Below are 20,842 nucleotides of genomic sequence, written 5' to 3' on the forward strand. Positions count from 1 at the left end.
GGCATGGGGCAAAAAGAGATCAGACCCACTGTTCTATACGTATACTATGTGGTCTATCAACATAAAAAAAAATCTGATGTGTACACCACATGACTTCCTTGTACGGAATATTAAATTATACGCATTTATTCTTGCATTTCATTTAAACTTATTGAATTGAATTAAATCTACTTCGCCGACAGCGCATAAACCACAATAGAATAAATGCATTCCTTAAAATTCACTCTAGTATTTGTTTACCATAGCGACACTCTGACGCTAGATTCACTTAACAGTATTACATTTCGTTCATATTATAACTCATAATGCACAAAATTTATATCATGTAAAGAATAGAGTTATCTAATCGTTGCCACATGTTCTATTCAAATACTATAATAAAGCTAGAACGATGTATAAAAGAAATTAAGCAAACAAAACTAAAAAGAAACAGTTTCTCACAGACGATTGAGTATTTCTCATTCAATTAATTCAGTTCTCAGTTCGCGACAAGGCAAAAATACATAAAAACTCGAAATATATGTATTAAAAATTACGAAGTAATTCTTAAACATTTATCTCCTCGAAACAATTCCTGAAAGGATTAAGCATGATTTAATTGGCAATAATAAATGAAGGCGTTATCTTTGTTGTTGCGAGGCTAAGTTTCTCTAGATTGGCAACAAATCCCCTATCCTGCTGTTTCAAATGTAAACAAGCAATGGCCGCCATCAAAAAAAAAAATTATTAGGCTTAGCGGAACTTAAACAACTTTAAAATTGTTGATAATTCTCAAAATATTGCATACAGATTTACTAAAGGCATAAAAACCTTAACCGGAAGATAAGAACAACATAATCATTTTTAAAGGAAAAAATGTACAATTTACAAATATAAGAAAAAAGAAACTGAGATCACTGAGCCGGGTAACAGAGTGGATATATATATATATATACGTTTGGTGCGGCCGATTGTAACCAAAATACGAGGTGCACATTTACATGTTATAGCAGTCGTATATACAAAATTTCAACGTTCTGAGGCTACTCGTTTTTGAGTTATGCGAGATACGTACGTACGTACAGACGCCACGAAAAATAATCTTCGGAATTCATTTTAAAGCAATTTTATATTTTTTTTGGGGGGGGCCCTTACGTAAACAAATATCACGCAAAAACATCGTTAAATTTCATTGGATAGCGGTCAAAATGCATATTTTCGTTGAAATATGCTGCCTGAAACTTATCGCAATTACTATACTTCCTTTTTACTTCGTACAAGGAAGTAATGCGTTTTCCACTTTTCAGGATTTTCATGTGTTTATGCCTTGAAAATGGGCCCTTTGCCAACACAGGCAATTTTTAATGCGTAAGCAACTAAGGAACTACAAAAAACAAATTCTTCGATAATTCAAACATTTTAATTCCAATTAAAATACTGTTGTCCAGTTAAAGGTAAAATTCTGTGTGCATTCAGTGTATTACGAACCCGTACGTATGGGGTCGTAATAGACTGAATGCACACAGACACTTGATAAAACAACTTGATAAAAGTTATTTTACTACTAAAAATGAGGTAAAAGTGCGTGCGATGTGTTCGAAATGTTAATGCACCTCACTTCAAAGAAATGTGCCATCAAAATTTAAGTTGTTAAAATAAAAATGCCAAAGAATTCAGTCATACTTTATTTCTAAATTAATAAAACATTGATTCAGAGTCCGTCATACCTCATTGGGAATTTAATTCCAATACGCAGTTTCATTGGCTACTGGCGACTTACATTACCAACATATTTTAAATTGTCATATATACGATCAAACCTGCTGGGAAAATGCATTTCTGAATAACAAAAACCTTAAATGGGTGACCTGGTGCGTGACCTACAAATTTCAGTTGGTATGTAGAGTCTTAAACTTTCAAACAGAGTTAGTAAACTATTTTTACTCCGCATGAATATATATATATATATATTGATAGAAATTCTTCAATATAAAATTATTGTTTTCCTTTAAATAACATCTATTCATTTCCTTAGTGTTATCTATGATTCCTGAGAGTTATGAATTAGTTTATTACGACGATGATTTCCTTGGAGTTATGAATCCCGAAATCATTGATTCTACTGTTTCTTCGGAAGGAGATGATATGGACCAAGATGAATTGATTAAAGAGCTTGAATTAATAGAAAAAATAGGAAAAGAAGAAGAGGAAATGGTATATCTTTTTAAATATTGTAGTTTTTAGATATTTCAGTTATGTATTTTTAAGATTACCGACTTTATTTTTTTTCCTTTGTATGCTGATATTATGTATTTTTTAAATGTTAATTTTTATTGTTATCATTTTTATATTCTATGTAGGTTTAGTAAGAAAACTATTTTTCCACAATGGGCAAATTTTGTCTCATTTACGTTTGATTGATTAGCTTTTATTTATATTGATATTTAATCTGCTAACCGCCCAGACAGTAAAGTGGTTAATGATTCTGACTGCTGAATTGAAGGGCCCGGATTTGAATCCCGAAGAAGGCCTGGATGTAAATTGTCTATCCCTTCATAAGACGCAATGTTGGCCCACCTATTAAGAGCCTCTATAATAAAGTGACCACTGTTTCCGGCCTTAGTAGTGGCCAACGCCCCTAACGGCTAGTGGCCGCCGCCGGAAAATATATAATAATATATAATATATAATTAAATATATGTATATATATACATATATTTAATTTGCTAGGAAAGAGTTTGGTAGAATAGGGTCTTCCTCTTCTTCTTCTTTAATGGCCAGACAGCCCAGGATGGGCCCTTGCCGTCCTCAGAATCGAATTCCAAGCTCTTCTATCCCTGGCCATGGACACCCAATTGGTTATTTTTAAAATTCTTAAGTCTGTTTCCAAACAGTCGAGCCACCTAAGTTTAGGTCTTCCTCTTTTTCGGGGGCCGAATGGTCTGGCCGAGAAGATCTTTTTAGTTACCCGATTTTCATCCATTGTCGATTTTCATCCAGGTGTCCTGCCTATTTAATTCTCTGAATCCTTATATATTTTACTATATCTGTTTCTTTAAAAGATTTATAGAGTTCAGAGTAAGTTCTTCTTCTCCAGATATTGTTACATTTTATGCCACCAAAAATACTTCTCAAAAATTTTTATCTCAAAGACAGAAATGATATTTTTAGCTTTTTCTGTCATTGACCAGGTCTCAGCAGAGTATGTAAAAATGGGTCTGATTAAGCTTTTGTAAATTAAAATCTTCGTTTTTCTGCTAGTGAAGTTTGGTAGTACCTACATATGTGAACAGATTTTTGTAAAATGAAAATCCTAGAATCGAAAACAAGAACACGGCTGACAGACATTTGGAGGAAACTTTACGAATTGCAACAACACAGATTAAAACTAAAGTAATTACCATCTCCCGCCAGTAATTGTAAGTTTCTTCTTCTTCTTCTTCTTCTTCTTCTTTTTTTTTTTTTTTTTATTGTAATTGTATTTTGTAACATCGTTCTGTACAATCATCTTTACTTTCTTTTCATAGTTAAAAAAATGTTGCAAAACATTTTAATTCGATTTAGATTTAACTTTTTGGAACCAATGTACATATAAATCAGTAATACTACCTCTTCGCTTAGAATCAATTGTAGTCTTGTAAAACAAACCTTCCTTTTTTATATAAATTTTCTGACCACACTATTTTTTTTTTTTTTTTGGACGGACATGTGGCCCGCGGATCTTTATGAATTTATTGATGAGGCCCTCGGGCCTGAAAGGTTGAAGACACATAGTTTAGACCCATGGAGGTAGGAAGTAAGATGGAGTCGCCCTAAACAAGTTTCTCCGTACCCTGCTCTGAAGCACCGGCGATCCCTACGTGGTGACCAAAACATTGGGTCATTTACCATTGAGTTCTATGGGATTTGACGCGTTCGGGTGTAAATATTTTGTAATTACGTCGCAAATATACATATAAATGTATATATTTTCTTTTTCTACAACACTTCAGAGTCCTAAGTATGTGAAAACAACATATTTTTAAACAACATTTCATTCTGAACGGAATTAAATGCTATACTCTTCACAGGACATTTTTCTCAGAATGGTTTAATTTGAATGAAATATTTTCACAAGTTTTCGTTAATTACATTAGAAAAAAAAATTAAGGTAATTCGATTTTATTCGGTTAAGGTACAAAAATTAAGATCAAAGTTTATTGTATTATTAATATTAAAATTATGCATTATTTCTTTTCTATTTATAGAGCTTCTTCCTAAAATACTTTCTTAAATATGACATGATTTTTTGGCTTCTGAGGCATCTTTTAAATCGAAAAATGTAAGTCAATTTATAATTAATGCTCTATTCGGTTCATTTTAAATTAGAGAATTATTAGGAATTAGCGAAATACTTTAAATAAGTATTTCGCTAATTCCTAATAATTAAATAGGTATTAAATAGTATTTGACTTTCTCTGAACATTTCTGAAAGGGAATAAGATAAGTTTTTTTTTTTTTTTTTTTTTTTTTTAAAGTATTATTTAAAACTTGTAACTGAGTTATTATAAAATGTAAAGGGAATAATTCTTTTAATTATACTTATCAGATTTTTTTTTTTTTTTTTTTTTTTACCCTTCATTTCAACAATACATATTCCAAAACTCTTTATTACGTTCTTAAGTGCGCATCTCATAGCATTTGCTTTACAATACCTTTTAACAGATTGCTTTCCAATACGAACAATTCTTGCTTAAATAGTTTTATAACGTATTTGTCAACAGGATTTCAATTTATGTTTACAATTCAATATTAAGGTTATTATATATTTAGATAACATTTATAATCATTATAAATTAGATACATTTAATCATTAGATTTCTTCACAGTACTTTCACAGTTGTTTATAAGTAAATGAATTCTTCATTTCAAATACATTTATAATAATTTAATGAATATTTAAGTATTTTGTCAAAGGCAGATACATGCTTTTTGCAAGCACATGCATAAATACCCATACATATTTCCTATTTATCATTTCCGGCATGTGCAAATCTTTAATTTCTGTGCATTCACTATATTTTTCGTGTAAAGTAATTTACACTAATTTAGCATACACCCGAAAGTTTTACATAAAATATATATGTATATAATTTGAATGAAAATTATAAGTATTATTTTTAATACCCACTCAAAGGTCAGTTTTTCTTCAAAATTCCTCCACGATAGCATCTCTCTCTTTAGGCAGATAGCCCTTGCATGCGTTACTCTATTTAATAAAAACTTAATCTGACCTATGTGCCTAATTACAAATATTTTAACATACATAATTTTATATTTACATTTAGCCATCAAGTTTCAAACTTTTCAAATCTTCTAGAAAATAAATTTTGGCAGATCTTTTTTAGCAATTTTCTTAAAATCTATATTTTTGTAGTGCAACAGCTTAGAATTTTATAAAACAAATTCATAATCAAAATCGCTGTTGTTAGTTATCGAAAAATAACCAAGATGTGATTTTTGCGTAAATGTCAGTAAACTATACAAATCGCTATTATCCATTACACTATGAATGTTTCTTTCATGCGAGAGTGTCCCTTTTTCGATTTCTGTGGAACTGTCGTGTGTCGAAATACTATCAGAATCTTGTCAAGCGAGCTTCTGAATGTAAACAAAGAATACCCCGTCTGGTGACCCAAGCTTCAAAGCAGTGCTTCACTTCTAGCGCGGAATGGCCCCTCCTCCCTTTCCTACCTCCATGTTTAGACCAATCAGAGCCAGACTGACAACTCGCCTCCGTTTGTTTGCAAAATGGGTATCGAAGTGCCAGTTGCAATTCTTGAAGTTTCCAACGAATTAATTTCTGTTCTAGGCGACAAAAAAGAAGAAGAAAAGGGAATTAATTACATGACTGTATAAGCTCGCCCTGATCAATTGGGAGCATTAAATCAACTTTTAAATGAACTTCGGGGGGAGGATATCCAAAGTTACAAAAACTTCATCAGAATGGGTGTAGGATAGTTTGAACTTTACTGGAAATTATCACTCCACTTATTCAGGGAGGAAAAAAAAAAAGAAAAAAGTTCTTTCGAGATGCTCTGTCAGCATAATTAAATGGCAGATAGCGCTTCGGGTTTTTTTTTTTTTTTTTTTTTTCTTTTAGGGCGGGTGACTCGTACAGTTCTCTGCAATATTCATTTCGAGTGTGCGAAAGTGCACACTCAGCATATTTATTCCAGAGGTGTTTGAGGCCATTTTTTTTTTGCGTATGAGGTTGAGCGAAAATGATTTGTCTTTTGCTTGAACTCTACAACACCCTCAAATTTTAACATGTTAATAAGATCTTCATACACCTTCTGACAGGGATTTTTATTTTAATACTTCGGACTATTCGTTTATAAATAAAACCTAATTTGTTGTTGAAATAAAAAGAGAAGTCTATAAACAAAATTTTAGATTATATTTGTGAGGCGTAAGTGACCATAGATAAAAACTGGTTTTTCGAAATTTATATCAACAAAAATCAAAATGTTTGCCCTCTCATTTATTTTTTAATTGAAAACTGTATTTTATTGGGTAGTTGAATAACATATAATTTAATTGTTTTCTGATTAAAGAAAATTCAGAAATAAATTTATTTAAAATAAATATTTTAAATCTCATGCCCTAATTTAATTTTCTTCTATGTTGTTTTCTACAATACCAAAAACTTAAAAAATTCATTCTGATCAGATTCAGACACCGATAATTTCTAAATATTATAACAAAATTTCCAAAATTATTTGGTAAATTACTATACTATATACATTTATTATTTTGTAAATTACTATAATAATATTTATAAATGTTGTTTATCTTTTGCTTCTACGTTTTCCGAATTACCTTTATAATATTTGTAAGATTCTGTTTATATTTTAGAGAAAAACTAAATAAATAATCTTTTCGCAGCGAGAAGCACAATACCAGAATCTTCTTAAAGAAGCTGAAAAACTGAACGTATCTAATCTAGAAAAAGATGCCAAAATATCTGAATTAACGCAGATGATTTATGTTTTAAAAAAGAATTTGTGCTCTTTATACAAAACTGCAAAAGCAGAAATTGAAAGTAAAGATGATCTACTCCAGCAGGCACATCAGAAGTGAGTATCGTTTATGTAGTATTTTTAGTAGCAACAACTTCTAAGTAAAATTTACTGATCTAACTTTTGATATGTGTTAAATTAATTGCGTTATTTCTGACATTTTATTCTAAATTCAGAATATTCAATAAAACTATTAATTTCTTCAAATTACTTTGCTAAATATTCATTTTAATAATGCGAATTTCTATGTAAATACTATTATATTCTGGAATCCTTCTATTTACAAATAAAAACGAAGTATTTCCTAGTGAAAATGCAACGTCAGCAATAATAATTGTTTAGTATTCTGCGATAATAAATTAGAATAAATCATGTAAAGAGGATGTGTAATAGTAAAAACTATAATTAACTAAATTCAAAGGATTTTGGAGGCTTGAAAGTTAAACATTTTTTTAAGAATTCATTTTAAAATCTTACATGTGAAATAAGTTTTCAAATTTAAAATTTGGTAAATTAAAATTAAAGATTTGAAAATGGGAAATAAATATAATTAAATTAATAAAGAATGATCCAACCTAGTTCTTTGTCTAGGGTACAGACTAGCCTGAGAGTAAGCCTTCCTTCATTTAATAAGTAAAAAATAAAAATATCCGCCTGTGCGGAGGGATGCCTTCCTGGAGGAATTTTAAGGAAAACTAGCTCGTATCTACGTTACACAGAGAGAAATTACGAAATCCTATACAGCAAGCCCGTTCGCCAGGATTCGAGTATACACTGACTACCAATAAGTATTTGGACACCTGTGATAGAAAAGAAAAACTAACTTTATTCAAAATCAATAGTTGGTAGAGCCTCCACGAGAGGTAATTACAGCGTGGACCCTCCGGGGCATACTTTCCACAAGTCTTTGTATGACAGCTAGTGGTATTTTCTTCCACTCGGCTTGGAGAAGACATAGAAGTTCCTTCACCAATTTTGCACGGGTAGTGCACCCCTGAATTCGGCGATGCAACTCGTCCCAGAGGTTCTCGATAGGGTTCAGGTTCATTCGATGAACTCCATTGGCACCATACCAAGGCTTGGTTAACGTCGAAACATGACAACAGGCATTTTCGTCCTGAAAGTAACAGGGGTCCAACCCGCAAAACTGCCACAACGTAGGAAGCACATTGTCATCCAAAATAGTGCAGTAGGCATCGGAGTTGAGCTTACCATGAATGGGGACCAAGGGTCCCAGCCGATACCAGGAGAAACATCCCCAGACCACAATTCCACCTCTGCCGAACTTGACTGTTGGCACAATGCATTCTGGCAGGAGAAGTTCTCCAGGTAGATGTCAAACCCAGACCCTGCCATCCGAACGGTAAAGGGTGAACCTTGATTCGTCACTCCAAAGTACCCGTTTCCACTGATCTGCGGTCAAATTTCGATGTGCTTTGCACCACATTAACCGAGAAGCGCGATTGGACTTTGTGATCAAAGGCTTATGGGCAGCAGCACGACCATGAAAACCAAGCAGATGTGCTTCCTTACGGATAGTATTCATTGAAACAATACTCCCGGATGCTTGTTGAAACTCGCGGATGAGGGCCATCGGTTGGGTTCGGTTCTTCCGAATTTCTCTGGACAGCACTCTTCGGTCTCTATCTCCCAGTTTCGTTGGTCTGCCGACTCGGGGCACATTCCAACAATCACCGCTCACCTTCCACTTCTTAATCACACAGGCCACTGTCGATTTTGGGTACTTCAGATTGCTAGATTTGTCCCTTAAGGATCGGTCACATTTGTGATACCCGATAATTATACCTTTCTCGAAATCAGAGAGCTCCGAACTGCGAGGCATCTTGCATGCGACTAAAGCCGATGCTGTTTCCTACACGATATATACCGGCGGAGTCCGTGACGTACCTTGGAACCGCAGATATCGTCATTTGCATAGGTGTCCAAATACTCATTGGTAGTCAGTGTAGATCATCAGGCATTTAGAAACTTTATTTATCATCAGTATTAGAGACTCCGCTCGCTCATTGGTGATCCTATGAGATTTCCAGACACTGCACCCAATTTTATTATAAATGAATATAATTTATAATAATTTATTATAAATGAATATTAATTTTATGTTGAGTATTTCACCTGGAAAAAAGAATGCGCAATGTATGCCAGCGTTTAATGATAATAAATTTCAAACTAGCTGCTACGCGGCCAGCCCTCGTCTGGCTTTTAAATGTACCAGAAAAATCCCTAAAGGAAAAATGCCAAAAATTAAATTTAAAAACTGCACAGAATTTTACTCTGCAGAACAACTACAAAAAAACAAACAATAGCAAAAAAAAACAGAAATTTTAATAAAAGTGTGTTATAAAAAAATTACAATGAAATAAGCAATAAATCTCATATTTTCAAGAGAAAACAGTCAGAAGTCCAGTATCCAAAGCAATGAATGAAAAACTGTTGCCAAAACCACATTTCTAAAAGAATGAAACTATCATCAGAAAGCAATAACCAATCGAAATTGTGCTTTGTGGATGATATCCTACCTATACTTTAAGATATATATTGTGTGTGTGATTATGGCAAAGCCTCCAGGGCTATCTGCCTAAGGGGAGGGATGCCTTCGTGGAGGACTTTCTGAGGGAAACTGGCTCGTATACACGTTACACATGGGAAAAACCACGAAACCGCCCATGCAGCCAGCCCGTTCGCGGGGTTCGAACCTCGGACCGAACTACCAGTGTTCAGCGACTTTACCGCTCGGCCGCTGGTGGGCACACAGATATATATTGTGAAATATTTCTGAATAATTTAAATATTGAAACTGCTCTTTTACTTATAATTATATATAATAAATAAAAACAGCTTAGTTTAATAAAATCCTAAGGAATCAAGTGTGTTTAGCTTCAATTGTGCTAGTCATTTTCCTTTATTTTGACAGACGGAAATTGGTCAAGATTTCTATGTAATATATCTTTCAGATTAAATGAAGTTGTATGTCAAAACAGAAAGCTACATCTCACCTCTTCGGAAGCAAAGTCAAGTCACGTAGATAAGCAGAGTCTTAGTTCACATTACAGAAATATTTCAGGTAAAATCATGTTTTGTCACATCTCAAGATTTGTTACTAGATTTAGGAAGAAAGTTCACACTGATTTTCTACTGTTTCGCTTCCTTGTACGAAGTAAAGGAAGTGTTCTAATCACTAAAAATTCCGGGTACCATATTTCAAAGAAAATATCCATTTTGACTGCTATCGAATGCAATTTAATAATGTTTTTGCGTGAAATCTGTACGTAAGGACAGGAAAAAGGACTCTTTTTACCCAAACGAATTATAAAACCGATTTAAATTGGATTCAGAAGAGATTTTTTTTCGTGGCGTTTGTACGTATGTATGTATGTATCTCGCATAACTCAAAAACGAGTAGCCTCAGAACTTTGAAATTTTGTATATAGGACTGCTATAACATGTAGTTCTGCACCTTCTATTTTGGTTGCAATCGGCCGCATTAAAAGTATATATATATATATAAGAAATGTTCTCTATTCGTATAAAGCTAATATAAATTTAAAATTTTAGTAAGAAATTTTAATTGCAAAAATAAAAAATTAATTATTGCTGCGAACTAATTTGCAATATCATTTAAATTCTAAGAGCATATGTAAATTAAGTGCACATATCTAAAACCATGAAAAATATATAATTCCAAAAAAGTTTATTTTAGGTTTGCATGTATAATTCGTGTGGGGGGAAGTTTTCAATAGGCAAGAGTTTCTAAATTGCTTTGGTTTTCTACTCTTAATTACACTGGTTATCATAAATTAAGAAAAAATCACAAAAATCACGATTACTGGAAAAGTTACATGTAAAATTTGATGAAACTTACCCACAATATAAAACACACAGTAAGGTATCAAATAACATAAAAAGAAATTACCAGACAGATGTGGTAGTATAGAAATTAGCACATGTATAAAATGAACAAATCGAAGGTGTCAGTTTGCTATAAGAAAAGTAACTTCAATATGGAATATAATCGCCTCTAGAAGCAATACAGCACATACAGCGATGAGTGATGCTTTCAATTATGCGGTCTATCAGTTCCATAGGAAGCCCGACAAGGGCGGATTGTGAGCAGCTCGACCCTCCCTAAAGCATCCCAAACGTGCTTGATAGGATTCAAGTCCGGAGATCGGGCTGGCCACTCCATGCGCATAATTGTTTCCTGTTGAAGATAACCATCTAGGATGCGAGCCCTGTGTGGTCTTGCGTTGTCGTCCTGTAACAGGAAAGCATCACCTATTGCTCCGGTATATGGGCGCACATAAACTTCAAGGATGTCATCCCTATAAATCTGAGTATTCACAGTTACCCTTGGAAAGACATGGGGGTCTGTGCGTCCACCCAAAGAGATGCCACCCCAAACACAGACACTGCCTCTTCCGTATGCATCTCTTTCACAGATGTTTGACGGATGATGACGGGTTCTAGGTTCTCTTCATATCAAATAACGCCTACTATTGCTTTCTAGACTAAACCTGGGGTCATCCGTAAAGAGAACCGCCCTTCATTGATCAGTCGTCCAGTTGACATGTTGTCGTGCCCAATGAAAACGGTCTCTCCTATGGCGTGACGTGAGCGGCACACAAATGGCTGGTCGCCTCGCATACAGACCATCTTCGTGAAGCCTTCTACGCACAGTTGACGTTGACACGAACCTTCCGGTGGCTGCAGTAAAGGAGGATCTAAGAAGAGTCGAAGTAGCGGTTCTATTCCTACGTGCACATAATGTCAAATATCAATCATCGGCACTCGTCGTAGCAGTTGGCCGTCCTTGGCTGAACCTCCTAGATGCCGAATCTGTGGTTTGAAATTGCCTCCAAAGTCTATGAACCACAGAAGGACTCACATTTACCCATCTGGCCACTTCTGTTTGACTTTATCCTGCCTCTAGTCTCCCAATGGCTCTCCATCGCAGATCTGCAGGCAAATGATGCCTGGAGGTCATTCTTACGAATTGGCTATCTCAGATTTCTGATGTTACTGTCACAGTGAAATATGTGGGCTTGCTCTCAAACATAGACTTTTATGCTCCTCGCAGATGACGTATTCCGAAAGCAGCGCCACTAATTTGCATATCGCAGTTTTACTCAGCTACTCTTACTTGGCAACATATTCAAATTTTACACGTTTGGTTTATTTTTGAGGGAGTTATCGCTATTTTTGTGATTTTCCCTTAATTTATGATAACCAGTGTACATTACATTTAATTAATATTAATAGAAATAATAATTAATATTAATATTAATAGAACGCATTTAATTAATATTAATATTAATAGAATGCACTAATTATAATGCTAGTTGGGTTTCAAGGAAGTTATATCGAAACATAATTAACCTGTTGCATTCGAATCTATTGAATTATTTACTACTATTATTGAATCTAAATTATCTACTATTTATTGAATCTCCCAATACCAAAAATACATAAATAAAAATAAATTAATTTAAAAAAATCTGAAAGGTTTCAGATTTTAAATTACGTCTAAAGGGGTGCTTTTTAACGTTTTGTGTGTTACCTTTATTTATTAAATATCATGTTCTTTGCACTTAAACCATAAAATTCAGTTCAATAGTAATGTCGCAAAATAGTTTTAAAATGAGCCCATCTTTAGAATTTCCGATACACAGACAGTTCCGCGTTTTGGAGATACTCGTAAAAAGGTTTTTTTCTCCCCCCCCCCCTCCGCAGACTGTTGCCATTGCTCGCATTGAAATCCTTGAGTTTGTTAATTGAAAATTCGTTAAAGTTTTACAAAATAGGAAATCGATAATAAAACAAATTCCAAATTTGGTCTTCCACATGCTCATATAAAGTAAGATAATTACGTCTTTCAAAATTCGATGGCTCTATGTACCCTTGTTTTATCACAATGTGAGAAATAGACATACATTTATGCAGATTTTTCATTATTTAATTTCTTCAAATATAATGCAGGACTCTAACATTGGGTGGCAACAGTTTGAAAAGTGAAACGGACATTTATAGTGATTCACCGCAAAATCGCAAAACGAAATTAATAGTCTTTCAGGGACAAAAGTCCCTTTGGTCTAAAAATCTGAAAGCTTTCGGATTTTACATTACGCCCAAAGGGGCGGTTTTTAACGTTTTATGGGTTGCTTTTATTTATTAAATATCATGTTCTTCGTACTTAAACCATAAAATTCAATTCAACAGCAATATTGCAGAATAATTTTAAAATGACCTTATATTTAGAATTTTCGATACACAGTCTCGCGCGCTAGAGATTTAAAAAAAAAAAAAAAAAAAAATCGTTCAGTGTTGCCATTGCTGGCTTTAAATCGTTGACTTTGTTAATTAAAAATTCGCTAAAGTATTACAAAGTATGAAATCGATATTCGGCCCATATTCGGTGGAGGATTACGTTATTCAAAATTTGATGGCTCTATATGCCGTTGTTTTATCACAATGCGAGAAACATACATAAATTTTTGCAGAGTCTTAATTTTTTTTTAATTTCTTTAAATATAAGACATGGCAATGATATTTGGTTGTAATAGTCTGAAAAATGAAACGGACATTTAAAGTTTTCAACGCAAAATGCGAAAACGAAATTAGTACCGTTTCCGGCCTAACACCCTTTGGGCTAGAAATAAATAAAGCTAAATTAAATTTACATTGGATTTAAAATTACTGACCAGACCTTTTTGTAGATGATACATTGAAAAAATATCAGTAAAGTATTATTCTTAATTCTTTGTTTTCCTTTCGAGTACATAGTGATATTGATATTAAAAGAATGTTTTATTTTCCAATTATTCGTATCATTGTTACTCAAGGTATTAAAGGTAGTTTTCTTAGTTTCTTTTTAATTTTTTTTTATGGTTGTATCCGAATGCTACGGGTTAGATTTCGTGATTAAAAAGACCGTATAAGTTTTTATTTGAGTTTACCCAGTTATTATGTTGCCTTTTCTATAAGGTCTACTTTCCTCAGCTTTCACCAGGCAGTAATTTAATGTAAAAGTGAGCTTTTAAGGTCTAAAATTCAACAGAGAGAGTTTGACAGTCACTCTTCTTCGGTTTTTCTGCTATTGCGGTTTGACTATCAGCTTAAGCTCTTGTTAGCCGCAGTTACTTTACGAACATTTAGTCAAGGGTGAGAAAAGTTTTACTTAAGCATGTACTTTGCACTCTATACAATTTGAACTTGTGTTCCGCATGCTAGTGGAGTTCTACTTTAAGCACTGATTTTGTGTAAATACCAGGTCGACGGGTAAATAAACAGTTTTACTTTGAACTTTGGTTGTTATAGTTGTCCGCTGGCAGCTCCTTATGGTTATTCAAAATTGATTTCGCATTTTAGGGAATTTAGTATAATCATGTATTGATATTCATAATACATGATTATACTAAATTCTCTAAAATTCGAAACTGAGTGGATTTCACAGCTATATTCCTACATAATATTCAATGCCTGTTATTTAAAAATGGGCCTTCGTTTTTATTGTAAACCTGTTATGGAAATAACCCCATTGAAACCTTCCTCTTTAGTGTGATTATTACAGTTCATTATATTATTATATTCATTGTGCTCCCAGTACTTATTATAATCGTCTTATTATGTTTATCTGTATACTAATTATGTTTATCTGTTATTTTTGTTACACTAAAGCAGATTGTTCAATTTAAGTTGTGAATTTCAAATTGCATTGAGACTACACTGTAATCTCTTTTATGTCCTAAATCATTATCACTACATAGTATAAAACAAAGTCGCTTTCTCTGTCCCTATAATCCCTATGTATGCTTAAATCTTTAAAACTACGCAACGGATTTTGATGCGGTTTTTGTTTTTTAATAGATAGAGTGATTGAAGAGAAAGGTTTATATGTATAATAACATCTATTAAATAGTGGAGAAATACTGTTATTTTTTAGGTTTCTAATGCGATGTCGTAAATAATTGCATTTTTTCCGCTTACATTGCAAACGCAGGCTGAACCCTACGAGATTTATCAAAATAATGTACTAAGTATTGTACACACTGAAAAGGTCTACAGATTTAAAAATTGCGGGACGTAGCGTTTGCGGCGGTACCGGCCGGCCGGGGCGGCGGGAGCGTGCCTAAAAATAGCGCGTCGGAGGCCGCGGTTCTCCTTATAGCACTTTGAATTTAGCAGCGATCGAACGCGTTTATTATCGGAGCTCTCTAGCTTTCAGCGCGACAACGTATCAGTAATTATATGATAAATAATTGCATGATAGTAGTTTTAAAATATAAATGATATTCTATTCTAAGGTTAATTTTTAAATCGCACTTATAGTAATTATAAGTACATAAGGTTAGATAAGATTAGATTAAATAAAACCATAATTTATGGATTGAATTTTCTATTAAGATCTTGGTCAAAATTTAGAGTTAAATCAATTTAATATTAGGGAAATTATTTTCAAAAATCGTAATTTAAGGTGAGGTATGTAAGTTCAGAAAAAGATTATGAACTGCGATTCATTGTTAAAATATCCATTAATATTTTATACCCGTGCGAAGCCGGAGCGGGTAGCTAGTTTTTAATAAATACTGGATGCAGGGCGTAGGGTGGTATTGCACGATGTACCATAATAAGTAAATTCTGAGATAATTTGGAAATCTTCCGTTGCCTATTTCCTCAGCCATTCTTTGTAAATTTTTATAAATCTCTCTCTTTTTTTTTTTTTTTTTTTTTTTTTTTAAAGCCCAAAGGGCGTTAGCCCAGAAGGGCTATTAATTTCGTTTTGGCATTTTGCGTTAAAAACTTTAAATGTCCGTTTTACTTTTCAAAGTGTTGTTGCCAAATATTATCCCCCTGTCTTATATTTAAAGAAATTAAATAATGAATAATCTGCATTAATGTATGTATGTTTCTCGCATTGTGATAAAACAACGGCACCCAGAGCCATCAAATTTTAAATAATGTAACCTTAAACTAAATATGGGCATCTGGAAGCCCGAATTTAGAATTTGAAATTTGCTTTATTATTGATTTCATATTTTGTAACACTTGATTAACAAACTCAACGATTTCAAAGCGAGCAATGGCAACACTGCACGGGGGGAAAAATTATGTCCAGCGCGCGAGACCATCTATCGGAAATCCTAAACACATATGCTGTTTTCAGAGTCGTAGCTAGGGATTTCAGCGCCCAGAGACAACTGAAGATTTCGTGACACAACTGAAGATTACTGAAGATTCAACAACTGCTTGCCAAAGATGGAAAATATGTAATTCTAAAATGTCGTAACATCAGTTTGGCGCCCCTTGGTTTCTACGCCCGGGGACAGATGCCCCCCTCTAGCTACGCCCCTGGCTGTTTTATATACTATTTTGTGATATTGCTGTTGAATTTGTGTGGCTTAAGTGCGAAGAACATGCTATTCAATAAATAGAGGTAACACAGAAAATGTTTAAAAAAAGCCCCTTTGGGCATAATGTGAAATCTGAAACCTTTCAGATTTGTTTTATTATCTTTTTTTTTTTTTTTTTTTTTTTTTTTTTTTTTTTTTTTAAGAGTTAGTACGGAAAGGCACTACCAGTTGGCCCGTGGTACATCGCTGGTGTCCCCCATAATTTTACCTTAATTCTGTTATGAAATCTAAAATACCTGAATCTGTTGTGAAATAATAATAGGATCCGGAAGAATGTACTTTAAAAATACTGAATAAGATATTTTGCCTTAAAAATTAACCCTTATGATGGAAAATATGTAAGTGTCAACATGTTAATAAATTCAGTTGAACGTAGTTCTGTTATGACATGCAATCACATAAAACCTCTTTGAATGGCATTATTGCCGGAAACAAACGGATGCATCAGCAGGTGTGGCAGAATCTTTTCTTTTGAACAAATAGCTCTAAGCATCCAGACACATATCTGAGTTGGGAAGAAAATAAGTATCATTTGCAGAAAATAATTTTAGCTGCTTTTTTACACACTTGTAAACTGCGTTTAAAATGTCTGCATCTTATTGGAAATTGTTGTACCTGTAGAACCTTTCTGAAAATCTCCAAATAATTTTATCAGGACTACAAGGAAGATGGTGCAGCGTATTTCACCCTTTCTTTCCTACTTACTTTGTGGGTTATCAGCAAGAAACGAATCTTAGTTTTCATGCTTTGGGATCTAAATTGCCAACACTTTTCATATAGTTAATTACCAGAAAAATCAATATAAATAGCATGCTAGGCAAATTGTCGGAAAAATTCTACATAAATGAAAGAGTGGAAGACATAAACTTTCTTCTCAAAAATCTAGGACAAATAAGAATTTTGTATTCAGAAATAAGTGAGTACTTGATGAAAGAATCTTATGTAATACCTCTTATTGCTGTGATCAGCTCTTAGTACACAGAAAAGCCACATAATAATTTGGAAACTTGAAGTTACCTAAAACAGTACAAAATAGTCCAGAAGGTGTTGCAGAATGGAGTGTATGTTTCCCTTTGATATCATAACCTTAATTTTAATCATGTTACGATGGATCAAGATAAACATATTGATATTTCAAAATAAAATTTGAAGTCATTGTCTCAGAAATTTAGCACTCAAAATACATCGAATTCTGGACATATTCAACTCGCTTACAGTGAACTTTCCGCTAACGTCAGTCTAAGTTGTTATTTGTAATATGTTCGCTTAGGAACATGTAAATGAAAGCCTTCATTTACGGTGAAACAAAAAACTCTAGAAAAGAAAATGTAAAAACTGTACGTTACTTGAAAATAAATCTTTTCGGGAAAGTTTCGATTATACTCAGAAAAATACTACACTTTAATGTGCATTCATTAAGCAAATTAAAGGTCAAAAAAATGTTTCTCGGATGTGTTGAAATCATTCGCAGTGGCCCGCTATTAAAGCTGGCAGGCTTAAGTGAAAGTGGTTAAAAGTACTGATTAGAATTCATAAGGATTTTGTCCTAATTGGTTACTAAAAACTGTGAGACTCTATTTTATAGATATTGCGTATAAGTATTTTTATATTTAATGAATTCTATGATGTTCGAGCATTGACGGTGTTATTAATATTCTCTGAAGTTTTTATGATGCTTCGTGCTTTCGGATTGAGTTTGGAAACGGATGAAAATTATTACCGCAGTTACTTATGGAAACCTAGCCCCTGCATAACGAATGTTGTTGCAGAATGAATCAGATTTGTTGTGCAAGGCACCAGCGTATTTAATACGTCTTGTTCATCTCCTCCAAGGTTAAATTTGCTTATTCTCAAGAAATAGCTTAAACCATTTCACTGTTTTACAAAATTGAATTATTTGCTTCTTTTTCTTTCCTCCAAATTTTGCCTCGAAAACTGACTTCAGAAATGTTTCTTTTCCCCCTTTCACCAGCTGTCTATTCAGAAAAATTCCATTCAAGGATGTTGAGTAACGTCTCTTTACCAGGGAGAAAAAATTATATTGTGTTAACTAGTTTCTTATCTGAAAACTTAACAAAGACGAGCCCCTAAAGGCATGAGCAATAGTTTTATTGCAATGCCTGTTGAAATGGACCAGAAGTTCTTTCCTTTTTTCCATCTTTGTATGATCCTCTTAGGAATCGCCGATAATTAATTATGAAGATCAAATTAGATGCAAAAATTTCAAACTTAACAACATTCCAAGCTACACACGTGCGTATCCCCGAGCGTTCGACAACTGACTGCCTTTGCTTTATTAGGATCTTAGAAGAGAAAATTTTACTCTGTAATCAGGTGCTGCCATCTCTCGGCTATACTGGGGTTGAATTGGTAGGATGTTCTTTTAAAGACTTTTTCAAATAGAGTAAACCACAACAATCCTAATACCACTCCCGTTGTGGAGAGAGCGTGTCTAATTAGGCCATCATTCAACTCTTTTCATTTTCTCTGCATTCTGGCGTGTTGAATAATAGAAAATAAATAAAATAAATATTTATATCTATGGAAAGAACACAAGGCCCAACTTTCTATCAGTTTTACTTGAGTTGTTTTAAAAGCAGACGATATTTAACTATGTCAGACAATAATTTAGTTTAAATGAACTGAAGAGAAATAATTCTTTAAATAAAAATGTTTTAATAAAAATGTTATATATTTTTCTTTCCTTTATTATAATCATTCTAAAATATACAAACAGCTTAGTTTTTTTTTTTTTTCCTTCTGTGAGAAAAACCTGTTAAAAGGCACATTGGCATATTTCTTTTTCCTTTAATGTCATATAATAGGTTCAAATTACGAACGGCAGACGAGTCTGTTTTGCGGTTACGATCCAGCCCACATTTAACCCCGACGACTGTGTGCTGCTGATGCTCGACAATACTTTTCAAATCGACCATTCTGTCTCGAGGGAAATGGTGAAATGTTAATAATTACTTGAAGTGAATATTACTGTTTTACTTAATCGTATTTCAATACACTGCAAGCAAATGTACTATTTTTGTTCTTTTAATTTTTTTTTTTTTTTTTCCATAACAGATTCAGGACAAGATACAAAATATAAAAATGTAGCGAAAAGGAAAAGTCAGGATTTTCATAACAGCCCTCTTTTTGCAACGCCTTTAAATAATGGTATCTCTTCTGTTCAAGATGGAAAAGGAGATCTGAAATATGTTGAGAGAAAGAGATTCCAGGCATCTTCGGAAAATTCTTCCTCTAATCAAGGTTCCAGATATAATCGTGGAAAAGAAAACTTTCAGAAGAATGATTCTATATATAACATTTCCAAAACAACAAAGGAAGACGTACTGAAGCTATATCGGTATCAAAATGCGAAAGTGCCTTTCTTGGTCAAAAGAAAGTTCGGACTTTTGCATAATTGCAAGAAGAATTAGAAGAAAAAACTGTTTGAAGAATATAGCAGTAAAAGCATAATATCTACACCTACACTATTTAACTCTGATAGAGGCTTATTATGTATGAAATATGTGTAATTAAAGAAAATGATTACAAGCATACAAATAATAAAATATATTTATTTAATCAGAGTGGAGAATAATTTAATAATTACCTGGGCTTCAAGATATAAAATTCTTAAAGCATAAAATTAAAACTGAAATTATATTTGTTGAAATTAGAATTATGTTTGTTATATATGTACAGATTTATTAAATAGGTTTCAGACTGAGTATTTCATTTATAAATTGGGAATTGCACTGGGGACTCCATATCAGATTACATTAAAAAGTCTGGAAACATTTTTAAAATATGAAATTGAGTGATTTATGACATCTCTTTCAACACTGTGGCCGTCGTAGTTTTTATATCTTCGCATGAAAAGTCTGTTTTTGCATAGCTACACTTTGAATTTTGAGGTTGCTCAGAAATCGCCTGAAATGAGTTCATATGATGTGGTAGGTGTTCTAGTACCATCCATTTCTTATAAATAATGCCAGTTCTGAGGCAGACTGAATTTTTTCCTCTCATTCTACCACAGAAATCTGTTTACACAATGATATTTTTTTCTTCCTTTTATTTCCCCCCGGTAATAGGGTTGTCATTCACTTTGTCTTAGCAATATCATGTTTTTTAAAAAAATATCTGTTTACCTTTTTTCTTTTAAATGCTTATTTATACAATACCCCTTTTCTTCAGAGATAAACCTATGCATAAACATGTGTATATGTTTTTTTTTTTTTTTTTTTTTTTTTAATTCATTAAATTAAAGTTGGAATTTACGTAAATATAAATTAAAGTCAATCACTTTCAAAGATTTTCTGTAAAATAAAAGAGATCTAAATCGATGCTATGTTCTTTCTCGCATTTTCAGTTAGGACA

General features: G+C 33.1%; 1 protein-coding gene across 1 annotated transcript; it reads left to right on the top strand.

The window, feature by feature from the left end:
• Positions 1-2,035: 2,035 nt before the first annotated feature.
• On the top strand, positions 2,036-20,028 carry LOC146998008 (uncharacterized). The gene is made up of 4 exons (XM_085812938.1): positions 2,036-2,193; positions 6,907-7,097; positions 10,016-10,125; positions 19,544-20,028. Exons 1-4 carry the CDS (start codon positions 2,077-2,079, stop codon positions 19,897-19,899), a joined length of 774 nt encoding a protein of 257 aa, XP_085669064.1. The 5' UTR covers positions 2,036-2,076; the 3' UTR covers positions 19,900-20,028.
• The last annotated feature ends 814 nt before the right edge of the window (positions 20,029-20,842 follow it).

Source organism: Stegodyphus dumicola, chromosome 3, assembly GCF_044657685.1.
Source record: "Stegodyphus dumicola isolate Sdum_Otavi_A_Nest chromosome 3, ASM4465768v1".
Taxonomy (NCBI): Eukaryota; Metazoa; Arthropoda; class Arachnida; order Araneae; family Eresidae; genus Stegodyphus; species Stegodyphus dumicola.